Genomic DNA, 19,289 nt, shown 5'->3' with positions numbered 1-19,289 from the left:
GGACTCCCATAATCCATAAGTCTGGAGAGATAAACTTGGATCAGATCACAAAGGGGCTTTGAGTCATAATTCTTTGTACATAGTAAATGTTCAATAAATGTTGGATTCACAGATGTTAATTTCACCATCACTAATGATACCAAGTTTAACTAAACTTAAGAGATATTTAAGGAAAAATATCTATCTTTTCAATTCAAGATTTTTAGGATTAAGTACAGTAGTTCCCCACTGATACATGGATGAGATCATTACTGGAAAAAGAAAGAATTCTGAACACCAAAAGATACTGTCATAAACAAAAACATTTTAGTAAGCTACAAAATATACATATCCTAATATCATTCATGTACAGCTGACATATTTCAACCTAGAATCCCAATCCTTTGTGCGTAATAATAACAACAGCATAATTCAAAAGGAAAGATTTGACATATAGGCTTATTTTTCCAAAGGACACTATTTCTCATTTTTGGTTTGTAACACTTAAGTGTATCTGTATTTTTTCAGAATATAAGAAATAAAAAAACTCTCAAGCTTTTAAACCCTTCTTCTAATTGGAATGACTATACCTAGAAATAAATCTTATAGAGTTCCTTAATCCTATTGATCAAGGCTGGTTGGGGGTATAGCTACTATTTTCATGAAATGTTCCCTTCTAAATCTCTTCAGGCAGTAGCCTTAAAAATTTAGCAGTAAGCTAACTCAATTTGAGAAGTTTTCAAATAGATATTTAGTGGGACATTAATATGCTTAATTTTTTCATTCTTCAAACAGTTACAGAGACTGCTACCATTTTAGCTGTAAAATCAACACTTAGTGAAAGTTCGCTGTTTAAAAACTTTATACGTCACTTTTCATTGTTTCCTATCTTCTGCCATGCTAAAAAATTAAATGGCAATTTGAACTTTGCAAAGATCGAAAAAGCCTACTATATAAGGAAATATTTAAGATACCCCTCAAGTATGGCAGCATTGAATCTGTTCAGGTTTTTTGCTCCCATAAATTCTGAATAATTATTTTACAAACAGAGTTCCTGCATAAGGAGAGAAAATATTTATTAGCACATCTGCATTTCAAAGCTCTTGTTCTGAAAACTTTTCTACACAACTGAACAGATTAAAGTCACTTTATTAGCCTGTATTTTTCATACCTCCATTTCTTTCATACGATTTAGTTTCCATGTTTACCTAGTGGTATAGCCTTCTATTTCCCCACAGCACAAGGCCGGATTTTTAGCAATATGAGGAACTGCATGTCCTGTCTTTTCTGGAAAGTATGCCACAGAACGTGTTTTGCTTTGTATCTCTTTTCGAAACTGGTAACTCTACAGAGTGAAGTAAAAAGTGGAATCTTATTTTCCTCTCCCAACTCTAAGACCTTCTATCTGGGCCAGGCTTTGATATTTGCCCCTTGGCTGAGAATCCGCACATCCAACTTCACACTTAGCCGCAGTGAAGTAGCCCTGCAGGCAGGCCGACTTCAACGAACCACTAGTGGTATCATCATTAAAATCCTGCTGAAGGTCACCATGGTAACCGCCTGCTGCGGCTTCACTGCTGCACTCGGCATCTCCTAATCAGCTACCATGTGAAATGCAAATTCAGACAGTCTGAAAATTAGTCAAGAAGAATAGGGGATGAGGATGCAGATATGTGAAATATTCATGCGCTTCATGGAAAAAAGAAGACAGCATGAATGACACAACAAAGAGCGGCCCCTGACATTCTTGCCATCATTTTGCATTATTGTTCACACCCTACTGTATTTCCAGGCCTGGAGTTCTGAAGTTGGTTTTGTGAAATGCCATATTTATATTCTATACCCAAAATAGTAATTAAAAATGGCTAACATAATAGCATTAACATCAAATGAAGATAAGACTTCTAAATTATCATTGCCTCATAAGAGTTTAGTTTAATTACCTGAATACGAAGGCTATGAAACAAACAACAACAACAACAACAAAAAGAGGCATCATTGATTATTAGTATCAAAACCACAGAAAAAAAGGTACTTACAACATTCTAGGGCCTCAAGTGCTTTCCGTATGGTAAAAATTCTTTAGAGATATTTATTATTCAAGTTACACTGACTCAATTTTCCTTATATAAAACTCAAACCGATTGCTATTTATTTCAAGAGAGAAAGAGTGACAAGACTAGCTAATAAGTGAATGTTATAATTGTTTTATGTTTTTCCTTTGCTCCTTGCCATCTCCCTTGGGCGAAAAATCTGTTGCTCATGAGAGGGTGAGATGTCCTAACTCAAGACAGTGGTTTCTCTGGGTAGATTCCCCAGTAAGCTTTCCAAAAAGAGTTATGTGAGCACATTTAGTTAACCCAAGATACTGCTGTTCTGCCTACCTCCTCCTTAAATACTGGCAAAATCACAATGTACTGGGCTTAAACGGGAGACGTTTTGTTCGATAAGAAACCGTATGTTGGGTAGAGCCAAAACACCTCATTTCAATGGGTTACCAAGCAAGCAAGGATTCCGACCCAGATTTTAATATAGTAGAGTCTTCTAAAATGTTCAATCCCATCCAATATACATTTTAACATGTCTGCTAATGGTAACCTCAAAACACTTCCCATAGGAATCTGATTGCAATAGTGAGGTGGTGACAGGACAGGCATGGTCAAGGGAGGGAGGGTAAAGCTGAAAGAACAAGGCTGAGAGACACAGAGCTAAGAGATGGATGTTTCACATTTTGGAAAACACGGATGAGAGGGAAGTTCTGCCAAAGCAGAAAGTTATAGTGGTTGTTCTGAGGCTGTGAGAATGAGGCGTGGCCTTATCAAGAAGGGCACCAGACATGCTCGTCAACTCGAGCTGGGGTCTGAGCATGAATTCTGCCCTTCTCCGTGTTCAGAAGGCTGCAAAGTCAGCTCCCCTTCTCCTCACACCTAGGAAGTGACCAATTCCACACCACATGCTGTGCTCTGTTCCACTCCACATTAGGGACTTCAGTGCCAACTCTTTAAACAGTAAGTCTCCAAGAGAAGGAAAACAATGTACAGTGCTAATTCTGCCACCATATTTGTCATTTGTGTTTCTGGACAGAAAAAAAAAAATCTTAATAAAATGCAAACGTTAGCAAAATGAACAACAGACAAACACATGGGCTGAAAAATGACTTACTTCCTCTGAATAGTGATCTGAAGGAAGAGGTGGGTAGTCACACTGCTCTATCTTCTTACACAGCGAGTACAAATTCATTTTGTCACCATAGAAAGGACTCTGTAATGCAGCCATCTGTAAAATGCTCCCAATGAAACTGATATAGTTACATGGTAACTTTTAAAGGTGATTTCATCAAGTATATTACACTCGGGTAGAAAATAATTACAAATACTTTAAAAAAAGTTATCTGGGCATTTTGATTTTTATGAATATTCCTGAAATTATTCGGTAAGTTCTAAAAATCTTACTTCAATTTTTGGGATTTTTTTCAATATTTAAAATTCCCTAAAAGGGATAAAACAGTTAGCACATATTAATATTTATACACACACACACACACACACACACACACACACGACATAAAGTAATATTAAGAAAAAGACCACAGAGTGACTTAAAACTCTTCATGAATGCCATAAAAATAAGTAATATAGCTCATGACCAAATGGACATCGATGGTATATATCAACCATGCAATGGTCAAAATATCACTAAAATGAAACAGAAATTGAAAATGAATTATAATCTAAGCTATGGTTTAGGGAGTAGAATGTATAGCATTTTACACGATAGTTCCTGTAGGGAAGGGTTATTTTGAGGGGAAAAAAAAGGGGTTCTCAATCTGAATGTTATAACTGACCCTCAAGTGGTTTACAATGAACTAGAACTTCTTTTCTTTTGATAATGTCTCAAAAACACTAACATGTTCAAAAGCTCTGAGTCATAGCCGCTACTTCAAGGCATCCGAATGAGATTTCTATGCAGAAAAAAAAAAAGACTCAAAGAATGATCAACTTTAAAAAAGACATTATTGAATTTAAATTTATTTTAAGACAAGGTTCTAACTTGACATTTAAAGTGCAAGCAAGTAGTGTGGTAAGCAGGGTTACAAACTAAAAAATTCAATTTAAAATGTTCGCATCCTGTTCAAAACCTTCTAAATCTTTGAACCGCAGCAGCGAGAATACAACACGGAGTGCGAGGCTGCCCCAAAGTCAGTCACCCTTTTCTACATGTGCTAATAAGTTTGATTTTGGAAGGACAATGTGTACATTCCCCAGACAGGCAGAGTGTGTGTGAAACACGCTAGTCCATGCTGTGCTACTCAGTGAGCGTCAGTGGGGACAGGACAAGCTGAAAATGGCTCTCATCTGTCTTCTGGTGCTCCAGACAGAGCTTTAACTCCTTCAGAGCCTTAAACGAGGAGGGGATGGCACTGGAAATCAAACCTGCAAAGTAGCTGGACATGGTTTTACTTAGCTTACATTTTATATGAAACCTACATACACCTGTATAAAATCACCTCAGGAATGGCTGTTCCACATGAGAGAAAAGTAAAAACAATATAAATGGCTCTAAACATGTAAAACCCCCCATCTGAGAGGAAATTTCTAGAAGAGAAGCTATCAGTAATGACACATTTTTGTTTTGTTTTGTTTAAAATGCAAGGACATTTTATGACAGAGGCCACCTTAAAAAATACACCGTATATATAACTATAGTCTTTCCATGTTTCCAAAAACCCTACGTAAATGTACATATATTCATTATCATAAGCTAGGAGTTCATTACAGTACTTTTTGTCTCAATACTGCAGAGTGTTAAAAAAAAAAAATCTGAATGTCCCCTAAGGAGTTAAAACAGGAATAGTATATTTTCATGCATCTCCTGCTTTGACAGATGAAAAATGTCAACTGTCCTGTTTTTATTTTCAAGCTTTTGCACTATTCATCTGGTTCATTAGTGCATCTCGATGCTGCCCCTGACAGCTGCTCGCCCTCTCCTCCCAGCAGCTGAATTTTTCAGGCTAATTTGATCCTCCACACTGAGACGATCGCTAGAATGATTGACTTGCTCCCTGACCTCCAGGGTCTGACTTTCCTGATTAGTATTCTGGGGGTGTCGGAGGGACGAAAGCCCACTGTCTGTCTTCGGGGCTGGTGGCAGCTCTCTTTTTTTTTGAACTGTAAGCCACCAACCTACAACCCTGTAAGGATGCAATTGCTGCGCTGAACAATAAAGGAAATGTGTAAAACCTACTTTTCCATGTAAAGGTCCGTGTAGCAAAAGCACAGCATCTTGATTTTAATTAGTAAAGTCTACTTTGTTGCATATCAATTAAAACTGTACTGCTAGTTTTTTTTTTTTTTTTGAGGTTTCAGGAATATTTGAAAGTCTAATTTTCTGAGTTTAAAATACATTTTCAAAAAACCTTCCCACTCTTTCATTGTTAATAGTAAATTCTTAGAGGGATATAATATAAAATGTCCATGAGAGGTTGTGGCCAATTTTTTAAGGCTAAGTTGCTGGGTATTTCTGTTAACATCGTATTGAAACATAACTGGAAGGAGATAGAACATAAAGGTAAATTAAATCTTTAGAAAAATTTTAGTTCTTCCACATGACTTGCATAGAGGAACTGAGAAAATTCACTGAGATGAAAACTAACATTATCATGATAAATACTTTAACTCAAAATCATCCACAACACATAAATTCATGGATGTAAGAGTGTCCAAAGAAATAATTTCTATTTTGGTGGTCATTTTAAACACACATAAAAATGGGACACTGCCTCTCAAAGGCAAATCCAGAATGTGAAGAATTATTTCAGTTTTGACATAAGAATCCAGTGGCCCTAAAAGAATTTGCAAACTTCTCAAAAAACATTTATTTCCTTAATTGAACTTTTTCTTTTTCATTGCTAAATTTCATCTTATTAGTGCAAACCAATTTGCTGTTTACTTTCAGGTGTTTAAAAGGAAAATGCCACTTTGATAATATTAGACTATGGCCTGAGGAACCTAACGTTACCTAAATAAATAAAAAATATTTAAAAATATACAAAGTGACTTTTAAACATTTAGTAATTTAGTATAATCAAATCTCAGCATTGTAGCAAATTAATAACAGAATATAATATAGTGAGCATAATCTCTTTTAATCTCATGTGCATACCTAAACATGTTTTGTCATATCACAAATTCATAATTTTTCATAATAAAAATTATCCAAGGAATGTTATTTAAGAACATTTAAAAATCTGTTCTTTTAAAGTGGTCATTAGTCACTTCACTAGGAAGAACAAAATAATCTCAGGTTCCTTAAATTAAGGAAATTTGAATCTGTAAACCATAATATAATAATTAAAGCTCATGATACACATTAAAAAAATAAGCCTTCTAATGCTCTACTGCCAAGTAATAGTTGGGCAATTAAAATAAATGATCTCATGATATATTTCATTTAAGTCAGGGGGACAGGAAACACAAAATATAGAGTAAGAAATATATTGGTTTCTATCTATCCACTTTAGATTTCTTTTGTATACATTAAAAAACATGAAAATGATTCCATGTATTATTTTCCTTCATTTTATTTTATTAAAATAGTTACTCAGATGTAGACTAAGCTTTAATTAGCAGCTCTGACTTAAAGCTTGTATCACTAGGAGAATTATCATTTGATTAAACAATAAATTTACGTAAGTCACTAGTCTTGAGTGCTTTTTGATACCGTTACTCTATAACATGGATGTAAAATGTGCTTTTATAGAATATGCTTTTTTTCTAACCATCCAAATTGCTACACTGAAATATTTGTTAGAGGATGTACGTAGACGATTCCATTCTCCTTTTGATAAATTATCACCAGTAGAACAGGAGAGAGAGTATTTCACTAAGCTTTACCAATACAACTGTTACTCATGGAAATGAAATTAAGTGGTAACCTAGAAAAATTATCTATTCACCTACTATCCTTAAAGCTAAATTACTCTATGTAAGAGCAAAAGAAATATTGAAAAATATATTTACCATGCTTTCATGTTTTTAATCCATTCCATTATACCTCTCCTGCTATGCATGGATAAGCAAGTTACCTTACAGATGTTCAAATGTACATTTTTATAAATAAGATACACAGGATAACATCATATTAATATTAAAAACATTTTTATAATAAAATTCTCACTAAAAGGAAACAATTTAAAAATATTAGAGGAAGTAATTGTGCAGGAATGCATAGTTACCATTATAAAAGCAGTTACTAAGTCAACGAATTAACCCTTTCTAATTAAAAAGCTAATTCTTAAACACCATCCAGAAAAAAATAAGTGTATACTATAAGGATAGAGGAAATATATTACAGTAACAAAAAATACATCACTATGTGGACTTTATCAACATTACCTACCTCATACAGTAGACAGCCAAGAGACCAGATGTCAGATTTGAAGTTGTATCCATTTTCATGTATTCTCTCTGGAGACATGTAATAAGGTGTACCCACTGCAAAAAACAAACCAAACCAAACCAGAGGAGTATAAAAATGAAGATGCAGCTGAGGTTAAGAAATTTTACACACAATACTCTAGATTAAACTATGTCACCAAAATCATTCATTAGAATCAGGAAATTGTTTTTGCCAATACTTAAAACTCTTTAATTTCCTCTGCTCCCTGACCCTTAAGCAGCACATCGACATCCACCCCATATTAAAAAGGGTGTGGTGAGTTAAACTTTTGATGGATTCAGGGAGGATCCTGGGACCTTAACTAAAGGAAAAACAAGGAATTCTAACAAGAAAATTTACTTAAGTGATTCACACTGGCTTCATTTCTTTATCTTGAAAAAATATGGCTTGCATATCCCAAACAATTAAGCACGATGATATAATCATTTACTTAAATATAAACATTAATTTATAACAATTCAGTAGTGTGTATAAATAAATCATGTTCATTAACTTTAATAGAAATAATCCTTAGAACACAGTTGTAGCTCTTAAAATTTTGAGTGATTTCAGTACCCTACTTACTACCATTTTAGAAAGAATACAACAGACTTTTGTACATCAAAGGATCATATAATAACAAATGTGAAAGGTCACTGACATCTCTGGGAAAATGTCTGAGTTATGCTACTGCGAGTTTTTTAAAGACAAAATACTCTAGATAATTTTTATTTTTGTTTCTTTTGAAGTGCTCATACTTGTTTTTCTTTTTTATGGCCATTTTAGAAAAGGCTAACATAATAAATGGTAATGTGATAGATTAAAATTTATTAAATATTTAAAAATAGGCAAAGCATGTATGTTATATTTTGAAGGGTAAAAATACTTAAACGACTTTCAAAGTGAGTATCTTAAATTTCAAATTTAGATGGCTATTTCACCACCATTAGCCTAAGGCTTTTTGCCAGACAGGGAATCAAAGTTTGAGAACAACATTTTGGAATTTTACTTGCTTGAGGCAAAACCTACCAAAAATATGCTGCTACTCACAGAGAGAAGGGCATTCTCCTTTTTCTATTAATTTTCAAGAACTCCCCAGATATTTAGTGTAAGTCTTAATGAGACTGTAACTCCCAGTACTGAACAGGGAACAGGAAGAGTCACACCAATAATCAAAGCATTATCCTCAAAGGCAGGAGTCAGTTTTCCAAAAGAATAACCTAATAGTTGTGTGTGGAAACTATACTGCGCTGAAGGTGGAAACATCGTGAACTGCGTATTCGCAAGAAATCCTATCTATATTGGAATCCATTTTTACTAATAATGGGGGTAGTCCTAGTCAGTAATGGACAAAGGGGAAGTATTTATGGAAGTGGAGAAGTGAAGAAAGAACAGGCACACAGGACGATAAAATAAATTTAAACAAAATAGTAACTATTCACATAGGCAATTAGTAAGACAAACCTTAAGAAATAAATTATTTCAGTGTAGCATTTACTTCGAAGACAAGTAAATCTGCCAATCTCTGTCAGGGTCACAAAAGCCAAGAAACTTTCAGAAAGAGCTAGGATTTTAAACAATCTGAACTATTATCGGGTAACATAAACACAAGCTCTCTAGCTTGGGGAGTTCCCACCACTTTCCCTTGTAGTTTGCATACGCGACACTGATTACTGGAGGCATTTACACCCTTTCTCCATCTAACGAAGGGTGGTGGGTGCAGCTGCAACAATCAGGGGGCTCTGCACAGGCTCCTGGTTTCAGGACATAAAGCAAGTGACTGGCAGTGAGGAATGTGCAGAGAGAGGCTTCACGGAATCCACAGGGGGCAACTGAAAACACTGAGGCTTGAAGGTTCATAGTTTAGCAAAAGCAAAGGTAATTTTAACCAGTAGCTCTGGGAAACCTGCTGTTACATTAGGGGTTTGATATGAGTGTGAAAGATTGATGATAGGGAAAAAAAAGAACAAATGCTAGCATTTTACAGAGTTTAGCCCCAGCGTAACACCTTAACTGCAACACAACTGAACCCACAGACGACCCGCAAGCAAAGGAAGCAGAGGAAAAGAATGATGAGGAATTCCACTAAGCTAAACTTACATGGCAAAACATTTTAATGCGAAGAAAAGCCTTTTCTAATGGGCTGCTGGAGGTCATGACAAAACGTGGCATATTGGGTTAACGTGGATACTGTAAATTTAGACACCGATTCTTCTTCATTTAATAAATAACAAACTTCCTTATGCTAAATATGCACATTTTATTTTAATATTTAAATTATATAGCTCTTGAATATATATTAAAATGTAAATCTGAGGATGCTACTCACCTTTTTGACTGACACATTTCCGAAAGATTCATTATGTAGGAAGAGGAGAAAGTTTGTATCCTGCACTACAATTAGTAATTGGACTGATTCATAATTAACTGCTGAGTACAGCCTAAGAGGGAGTTCCCACTTGCTCCCTATTACAGGAGCCCTAAAGTGCGCCTCCACTGGGGACAAAGGCTCTTCTACCGACTGACACTGAGCAGAGGGGTTGAGCCCCATCACATAAACAGACTCATCCTTCCTCTCTACCTAGCAGAGAGGTCAAAAAGTTTAAATTGCTCAGGAAAATCTGAAATACATTTAAATGCAATGATAGGTATTCCACATTTCAAACTTAATGGATATATAATTATTTCCTAAAAGCCTTTTTTAAAAATCCACGACAGCTGTGTCTATTATTACTATTGCCTCAAGAATGTTGTGACTTCTTTTAACAGCTGTACAAGAAAAGGGAGAGTTGTAGAGTGATATGATTAGACATTAAAACGATCATGCAAATTACTACGTACTGAGGGGCATGGAGACGGCAGGTTGCGTAATTTCACTAATCTTTCGAGAATTTATGGCTGTAGCTAAAATGGGAATGTATTGTACTACAGCAGATATTTACGCCATTTTAACCTTTTGATATGCATGAAAGTGAGTAAGAAATGGATGCTTAACATCATAAAAAACAGAGAAAGGCTGATAGTAGGGAGAAATTGCTAACAACTGAAAATGTTATCTGACCATTCTTTAAACTACAGGAAGACAATCATTCAAATAGAAACAAACTTTAATTGCATTAGTTGACTTATTCTAGCTATGAGCAAGGTTTTACACTTTGTATACTCTATTAACAATAAATAGATTCTAAAATTTATGCTGAACAAAAAGAAGACTGATTTTCAGAAGTTCTACATTATGTTTAAGAGAGTTAAAAAATTCTGCTAACATGTTATTATGGAATATATGACTAAATTAATTCATATCTTCCCTTTTATCAGAACAAGTCATATGCAGAATTTTTTCAACATTTAATAGTACAATATCTACAAAGACTTGAATTGAGAAAAACAATAGCACTACTGAGGCATCTGTTTATATGGTAAGAGTGGGTTGCTGTTTTTTTGTTTCATTTTGTTTGTTTTAAACAAGGAAGGCAGGGCAAAACCAGTCAAAGGTCAGGAACTCTGTTTCACATCTTACCTCATTAATTAGCTAGGACCACTTAACTTCTCTTATTACTCACATTCCTCACCTCTAAGATGCAGGGATGAGAAAGAGGAGATAATTTCTGAGATCATTTTGCTCTAAATTCTGCAGCACTCATAAAAACCCTACAAAAATCCATATGGAAAGTGAAATGGAAAAAAGTAATATACTCCTTTTTTAAACTATTACATAGGACAGCCGAGCAAAGTGTCTTAGGTCAGAGAGTACAAACAAGCAAATTCAGTTTAGAAATGTTGCTTTTTCTCTCTCTCTCTCTCTTAGAATTAAAGCAAACTTCAGAAAAGAAGCTTTGAACCTGCCTTGGTGGGAACATTAAAAGGACATGAGTCATCTTATACCTCAGTTTGATTTAAAAAAATATACAGATACACAAAACTTCGGGGAATAAGAATTAATTTTCATTCTCTCCTTCATACCCTTAAGTCAGCCCACAAATTATGTTGGCAGACTTAAAAGAGAGAGGCCCAATGTATGTAATTGTACGGAGTATTATCTAAGGTTAAAACAGAATGGCTGAGCAGTAGACTAGTATTTTTTCTGCAAAAGACAAATTTTAAAATAAAATTTGTCATCTTTTAAGTGCACCTGATGACCTTTAAGAGTTTAATAATGCAGAGAGAGAAAAACCCAGGAAATTGTACTGTTACTGTTACTCTGCTCTAGGCACTGTGTTAAATGCATTACATGTATTCTCTGGCTGAACTTTTACAAATGTTTAGCAAGGTCCCTACTACAGGGCACACACTGTTCTAGGTGCTGGGGAGATAGAAGTAAACAGATTAAGTCCTGACCTCATGGGGCTCATGTACTAGTGAAATGAGGACTATTATGAAGTAGCTTCAGGAGATGTTACTACTGTTACCTTGCTTTAGAGAAGAGGCTTTGGGAGTTCAGCTAATTTGCCAAAAATCACAAAGTGGGTAAACTGCGGACTTGGAATTCAAACCAGTTAGTTCTGTCCCTTGCATTTAAACAGATGGTTATTCCATTAAAACTGACCGCTGTGAAATTCTGTATCCTTCCAAATAAAGAAACAGAGAAATCTTCTAAAAGTCAGGATGTACATAAGAAAAGCCAGGAATAAGGGTCTGGGTTCAACAGGCTACATGTGGAAATTATGCTACTTTGAGCTACTCTGATTGTTTTAAATACATACTTGATACGGTGATGGAGAGGTTAAATGTGCACTGTTTAAAATTAGATAATAGCTTCTTCCTAAAGCCATTATTTAAGTCTAGAAAGCACTGAAAGTTAAAAATAAATCAGTGAAAGTAGCCTATAGCACGGACTGAACATATGCTGTCTTTATGGCCCCAAACCACCTTGGATTATGAAGGGGAATAAGCCAAAGAAAGATCCACAGAGAGGTGCTAGGGAAAGGTGTGGGAAAAACCAGTATGTGACCACAGGTGGCACTTGGCACCAAAAATGAAACTGTTTTAATGCCTGGTTCAAGAACACTAATTTCCCAAGTTGAAATCAGAAGCTATATCACACTTGGAAATAGTGTGGGGAACATGAATTGTACACTCAAGAGACTCCGGTGTGAAAATTCTGATATCTGGTTTGAGTGATGGCCATGCATTTACTCTTCTGGTAATATCACAAAATCTGAGAACCATTTGTCTCACTGTGGAAGGTAAAGAGGAGTTCAAACAATCTTATAACAACAACAAAAACAACAATTTCCCCCCAAGGGGTTTCAAATATTACCTAGCACAAGGATCAGTATCAGAGAGTCCTAGTTAGCTTTTTTTTTCTTTTTAATCTATACCATTTTCAGGATGTACAACAAACACACGTAATAGCTAAATGCACACACGTACATGCAAAATGAAAATTCTCCATCTTTCCTCTTCTGGGGGACATTATGAAAGAAAGCAAAATGGATATTGGAACATTATTAATCTAACTGTTCTCATTTGTTTTTCTCCTTTCCAGCAATCAGACAGGAAACACTTCATTGTGTATAATAAATCCAACTCTGATGCAAACAGATTTGCCTAAATAGCAGCTAACTACCCCCAATTACTTATATACACCACTGGAGTATATAATATGTTTAGATTTTATAGCAGATTAGCTTTCCTAATTAAGTTTTGTTAAAATTAATTGTTATCTCCTCCTATATTCTAGTCCATGAAGCCACTCAAGAAGCAGGACTGGAGGGACACCTGGGTGGCCCAGTCAGTTAAGCGTCTGCCTTCAGCTCAGGTCATGATCCCAGGGTCCTGAGATTGAGTCCTGCATTGGGCTCCTTGCTCAGCAGGCAGCCTGCTTTTCCCTTTCCCTCTGCCTGTCGCTCCCCCTGCTTGTACTTTGTCTCTCTCTCTCTCTCTCTGTCAAATAAATAAAATCTTAAAAAAAAAAAAAAAAAAAACGACTGGAACTGAGAAGTCCCTTGAGAATTAAATAAACTTTTGTTAAAAAAAAAACAAAAACATGAAACAAAACAAAAAAGTGCCAATACACTAACAATAATGACAAAGAGAACTTGTCTGCAAAATTTATATTATGCCAAGTATGGTATATTCTTCCCTAAAAAGCACATGTACATCACAATGCAATAAAACACTTAAAAAGGTCTGTAATAAAAATGTGAAGTTTTAATGTCAAAATATCTATCCAAAAAAGAAAGTGCTTAGTTTAATGCAAACTTTCATTAAACCTCTGACTTTTAACTTCACCTTACCAAGTCTTTAAAAGAAGACACAACAAACTCTCCATGAAGTCTACTAAAGTAGCATAAGCAGAATTCTGGTCCCATTAACCTTTGCCCTCCGGTGTCACACCTGTATATGCTATGTTACCTGGCAAAAGTGAATTTGCAGGTAAGATTATGGATTTTAAAATAGATTACCCTAGATTATCAGTGAGAGATGCAAGGGAAAGGGCAGGAGAGATTTGAAGTGTGAGAGGGATTCCACCCACCATTTTTGGCTGTAGAGATGGAAAAGAAGGGTTTAAGCCACTAAATTTATGGTAATTTATTAGGACAGTAATAGAAAACAAATACAAATGTGTTAATGATTCATGCATTGCATGGGAGCTTGGAATATTCAATTCAATGCGCTGAGAACCAATTACGTATCAAGAACTCCACTAGGCAGTGGGGGCTAAAGAAAGAAGCATATACGGTTTGAAAAATGTTTGACCCCTAAGAGTTCACTGGATTATTTTGGGATGGGATGAGTTATGCTTTGGGGAGTTTTTTAGAGGAGGTGTGGAGGGGGGAAGTAGGAGAAGCCAATACATTTACCATAAGAAGAGTGAAAGAATAAATTTTGGTCTTTTGTAATTTAAATGCAGTTTGGCTTGTTCATTAACTGATATGACTAATCTAGGTAATCACAACTACCTTAATGTCAAATTAGAGATATAAAACAGAAAACAGTTCATGTGCTACATGGCACTTAATCTATAGTTGGTATTTGAAGTTTGATAAGTAATAGTTTTTATTATAAATTTTTTAAGTTCACCAAAATAAGGCCCCTGTCACAAATACGTCCAGCAGGGATTAACTTACTGATCAAGAGAAAAGTCACAAGGGATCAATACTCTGGTAAACCTCATGAATTATTCTGATTTTAAAAGTAATTTCTCTGAAAGAAAAATAATCCTAATCCCATTCCTAACATTAATCTCTGCTCAGAATTTCCTTTTAGATTGACAGCAATTCCCTGAGGCTATCTATGGCTACTTCTTCATTCACAACTACCACACATGCCCATTGAGAGAGTTAATTATGCTTTAGTTACAACAGCAACAAATACATCACAGAAATAAAGAAGTAGGGAAAGAATACAAAACAAGCAACAGAAAAAATAGATCAGGTAATTTTTGCTTTACCTCATGGCATGGACAATGCTCACATTTATTATTTCTGGTTCTCCTCTTCCTTAACACAGGGAAGAATTATGCTACCCCACTCCCTTGAGATAGGTAAGGCCTGACACTTGTTTTGGACAATGAAACATGAATGGGCATAATCCATGTTACAAAGAAGTAGAATGGGTTTAATTCAGAGCCAGTAAGTGACTGGTGTGTTCTCTCACCCTCATGAGATCGCAAAAACTTATGTTGATATGAAAATAACACAAGACTGAAGCTGCCTGAAACGCCATGTCGCCACATGGAGGGAGAGAGGGCAGCTACCCTAGAGAGCCATACAGGCCCAAAGTGGACTTTGGGTGACCAGACAGAATATGCTTTAGTGCCAAGTAACTGAGGTTTTGGTATTGCTCGTTACTGCAGCATAATCTAACCCACACTTACTGATACACTCAGTTAAATCCATCCTTTGATGTGTAGCCTGTCTCTATGCCCATTCATCATTTAATCAATACTTATTATCTATTATGTGCCCTGCCTTCTTCTAGGTGTTTGGACCACATCAGGAAACCAAAACCACAAAGATCCCTTTCTTCAGGAAGGTTAAATTTTAGCTGGAGGAGAGAGACAGAAAGTACAAATCATAACAAATACATTTTATAGCATATGGGAAGATAAGAAGTCCTAATGAGAAAAGAAAAGTTATATAAAGTAAAGATCAGGAATTCTAGGGATGGTAGAGGAGCGGAGGTCAGGTTCAGTATTAGAGGATCTCAGTTTCCTACTTTATAACAGCCACTCTACCTAGAGAACATTGAGGAACAAGGAGAAAATGTGCCTTAAAACTGCTTGTAAATTATACAATGCTATATACATATTCCTTCTTACTGCTGTTGCTATCTCATAGCAGTAGAGGATTCCTCTGGGTCATTATTATAAGAAATAAGGGTAGTATGATGATTTTACTAAAAATCATATATTTGGAATACATAAAAATTATTCTGTGTTTTCTCCTGTATTTTTAAATATTCAAAGGTAAAGATACTTGATCCCTTAGCAAGTTGCCTCTGGGTCAGAACATCTGCTGAACAGAAACTTTAGAGGAAGTTAAGAAAGTAGTGTAACAAAAGTATATTCTGTATTTTGTGATGTGAGAAAAATATACCCTGACTGCCATGTTCCTATTTCACAGGTTTTGGTCCAATTGTAGTTTTCAGTTTAGAAGAGCCACTTCCTCAGAAATATCAGCCAGTTACCAGTAGACATAATGGCTGTGAAGAAAGACCTCAATATCCAAGAGGGCTATTTCCTGTTTATTTCTGCATCTTGGAGCATCAAGAGCAGTCAAGCCCAGGAGAGAGGACAAACTCTGCTCTCATATGTGAGTTCCTAGGCAATGTACAGAACAGAACAAGTTAACTGCAGATGGAAATAAAAACAACAAATAAGACAACATTAATAGAGTAGGAGAACATGCCACAAGGCCCTGATACGGTGAAAAAATCAGTTTTGTTGGGAGAGTAAGCCAGGAGTAGGAAGCCACAGACACACTATCTTCTAGCTACAGTCCATTTACCACTCTGTGCCTCAGTTCTTGTGACTCTAGAGGGGGAATAACCCATACCCACAGTTCCCATATCTCGGGAAGGGTCTTAGGGAACGGAATGACTTACAAATTGTACAGAGCCACCATGCATGTTATTACCCACCCCCAGAAACACAGAAAACACTGTAAATGACGAATTTATGATTGATCAACTGACCTAATAGCCAAGCAGCAAGTCAGGACAATGTCTAAAAGTAGGTAGAAAAAGGGGAATTTGTCTTTAAGTAAATGGAATGGCATGAAAATATTGTAGGGGCGCCTGGGTGGCTCAGTTGGTTAAACATCTGCCTTTATTAAGAGCTCAGGTCACGATCTCAGGGTCCTGGGATCGATCCCCATGTCAGGCTCCCTGCTCAGCGGGGAGTCTGTTCTTCTTCTCCCTCTGTCCCCCGCCAGCTCATGCTCACGCTCTCTCTCTCTCAAAATTAATAAATAAAATCTTTTTAAAAAAAAAGAAAGAAAAAAAGCATTGTAAACACAGACCGGAGTTTTCCAAATTGCAGGTCATTACTAATTAATGAGTTGTAAAATCAGCTTAGTGGGTTGCAACTAGCATTACTTTCAGGAAAATAAAATAGAACAGACAACATAGTTGTAATGTTAAAACACCGTTACATGAAACTTTTGCTTTAATTATATATGGTTACGTTTCTGTGGGGTCACAGTGTTGCTGGGGTCATTGTCAAGAAATTTAAAAGCCACTTACCTAGACTGTCAAGAAGTTTGAGTTAAGGGAGAGAGATGTGACCTCATTTAAATTTTAAGAAATAGACATATACATACATATATACATATATGTATGTATATATATACACACATATATATGTATTATATATATACATACACATACATATAACAGATTTTCTAACACCTATAACATTTATAAGGTTGACAATATAAAAAAAATGGTAAGATTCACAGGGTTATATATAATTCTACAATTAGTCTCCCTAGCAACACCCTCTGTCCAAATCAATACGAAAGCACTAAATGAAGATCGGACTTAACATAAATTCATGTACAAAAGGAGGAAGAGCACAAAAACACAGGAACTGTCTAGATCATAGAGTATAGGCAGCAACGAACTTTCTGTTCTATGGGCTAATGAGTTCATATGGTATCTCTGCTCAGCTTTGGGTAGCATATCCTGAGAGACACTCAAAGACAAAGGGGGGGCAACCACTGGACACAGAAGAACCTGAAAACAGCAGACTATACTGGGCATGATTATCCTGAAGAAGACGAAAGAGGCTCATGGCTTCAGTCTTCATAGCATGTCATGTTGTTCTCCCACTATAGCCTTGCAGAAGCTCGCCACCGCACTTGGAATGAAATGTGAACTTTTCCCACATCTGGCTAAGACTCTTCCTTCACCCCTCTCCAGCAAACTTTCTACAGACAGAGCTTATCCTGAGTCTGCCTCTTTGTGTAAACTGCTCTGCCATCAGCCTGAGACATTGTTCCCTGTGTAGCTTGTTCTTCTCCATCCTGATCTCAGTTCAAACATCACCACCTCCTCACAGAGGCCTTATCTGACCATGTCCCTTCTAACATTCTCCTAGTCACACTCTGTCACATGGCTAACAAATAAAAAAAACAAAGACATACGATGATTATCTATTCCTTCCCCCCATAAGATCAGATCTATGAAGATGACTGGTCTCGTTGAGGCTTGTTCTGGCCCTAGAATAGCACATGCATAAGAAGGTACTAAAACTGTCTTTTAAATGATTCGACTCAGGTATTTTAATAGAATAATAAACAGTACATGAATTCCTTCTCCTTTTCCCCCTCTTCCTTTTTCTACATCTTCACCACCAACACCACCGTCATGTCCACCTAATCAACTTAACTGCACATTACGGTGAATGAAAACACCTTTATGTTCATGTATTATTAGAGAAAATTGTCTTATTAGAGATTAGGGCACAACATAAAATAGTTATTATCCACACTTCTATTTTTATAAATTAGAAATTGAAAAGTTAGAAAGTTAATAAATAGCTTGATCAAAGTCCTACAGAACAATGGACATGTAAATCCAGATGTCCTCCATTCTCTCCAAAACATCATGCTATTGTTCATATTCAGAACAAAGCAAGAGGAAAAACACAGCTGGCACATAATGAGGGAGGGCTGTGCAGTCAATGGCAACAATGGAAAGCTATGGAGGACATCAAACTCTAGAGGACCCCAACTACTCAGCTAAGGACTTTGCATGATATTCTTTAGGGAACAGGGAACCAACCATCAAGGATTTGGGGGAAAGTGACATAATCAGATGACCTCTTTTAGGAAGATAACTCTCCTGGGAATATATATAGTTGATTTTTTGAAAAACACTAGAAGCAAGAGAATATTTTCCTAGTTTAAACATAAAGCCACTATGGATTAAGAGGGAATAGAAAAGAGAAAGACTGTGATTCTCTGTATGTGGTGGGAGCAGGGAGGAAGAAGAAGAAAAAGTGAAGGCCTCTGAGATTTTTTTTTTTTTTTCAATTCTGAGGATTTGAACGTGGTTTGAACATCCAGGAACATCAGATTCTGTATTTGTAATTTTTAAGCCTGTTTTCAAGAAATTATCCTATTCCTTGTTGACATACTTTTAATTAAGAAAAATGGTTCTGGAAACACTACAAAATGTGACCACCTGTACAATTTATTTGCTACAGAAAATGTGAGAGAACTACAGATTCTACTGCATGTTGATTTGATCATGAAATAATACAAATAAGTGATGCAAAATGAACACACAACTGAAAAACTCAAAGGCTTGCCAATCTTTTAAGGACTGTTAAAAATACAAAAATTTGGAAGTGTGAGTTCCTATTAATGAATCAAAATAAGTAAAAACAGTATCCTTTATTTCACTTCTGAATAATAATATAT

At 35.9% G+C, this 19,289-nt stretch overlaps 1 protein-coding gene across 4 annotated transcripts in view; it reads right to left on the bottom strand.

Annotated features, from left to right (window-relative positions):
* The window catches only part of NEK7 (NIMA related kinase 7), a 156,368-nt gene that overhangs the window by 18,099 nt on the left and 118,980 nt on the right, over positions 1 to 19,289 (bottom strand). For 3 of the 4 annotated variants that reach the window (XM_034666988.1, XM_034666986.1, XM_034666987.1), the window contains 2 exons: positions 7,378 to 7,472; positions 3,142 to 3,255 (listed from right to left, as the gene is read on the bottom strand). In XM_034666988.1, coding sequence (XP_034522879.1) covers positions 3,142 to 3,255; positions 7,378 to 7,472 — 209 coding nt within the window. Of the gene's footprint in view, positions 1 to 3,141; positions 3,278 to 7,377; positions 7,473 to 19,289 lie in introns of all 4 variants that reach the window. The other variant, XR_004627323.1, reaches the window with a different exon arrangement.

This window comes from Ailuropoda melanoleuca, chromosome 8 (genome assembly GCF_002007445.2).
Source record: "Ailuropoda melanoleuca isolate Jingjing chromosome 8, ASM200744v2, whole genome shotgun sequence".
Classification (NCBI taxonomy): Eukaryota; Metazoa; Chordata; class Mammalia; order Carnivora; family Ursidae; genus Ailuropoda; species Ailuropoda melanoleuca.
The sequence above is the reverse complement of the archived record's forward strand: the minus strand, read 5'-3'. Positions and strand labels throughout refer to the sequence as shown.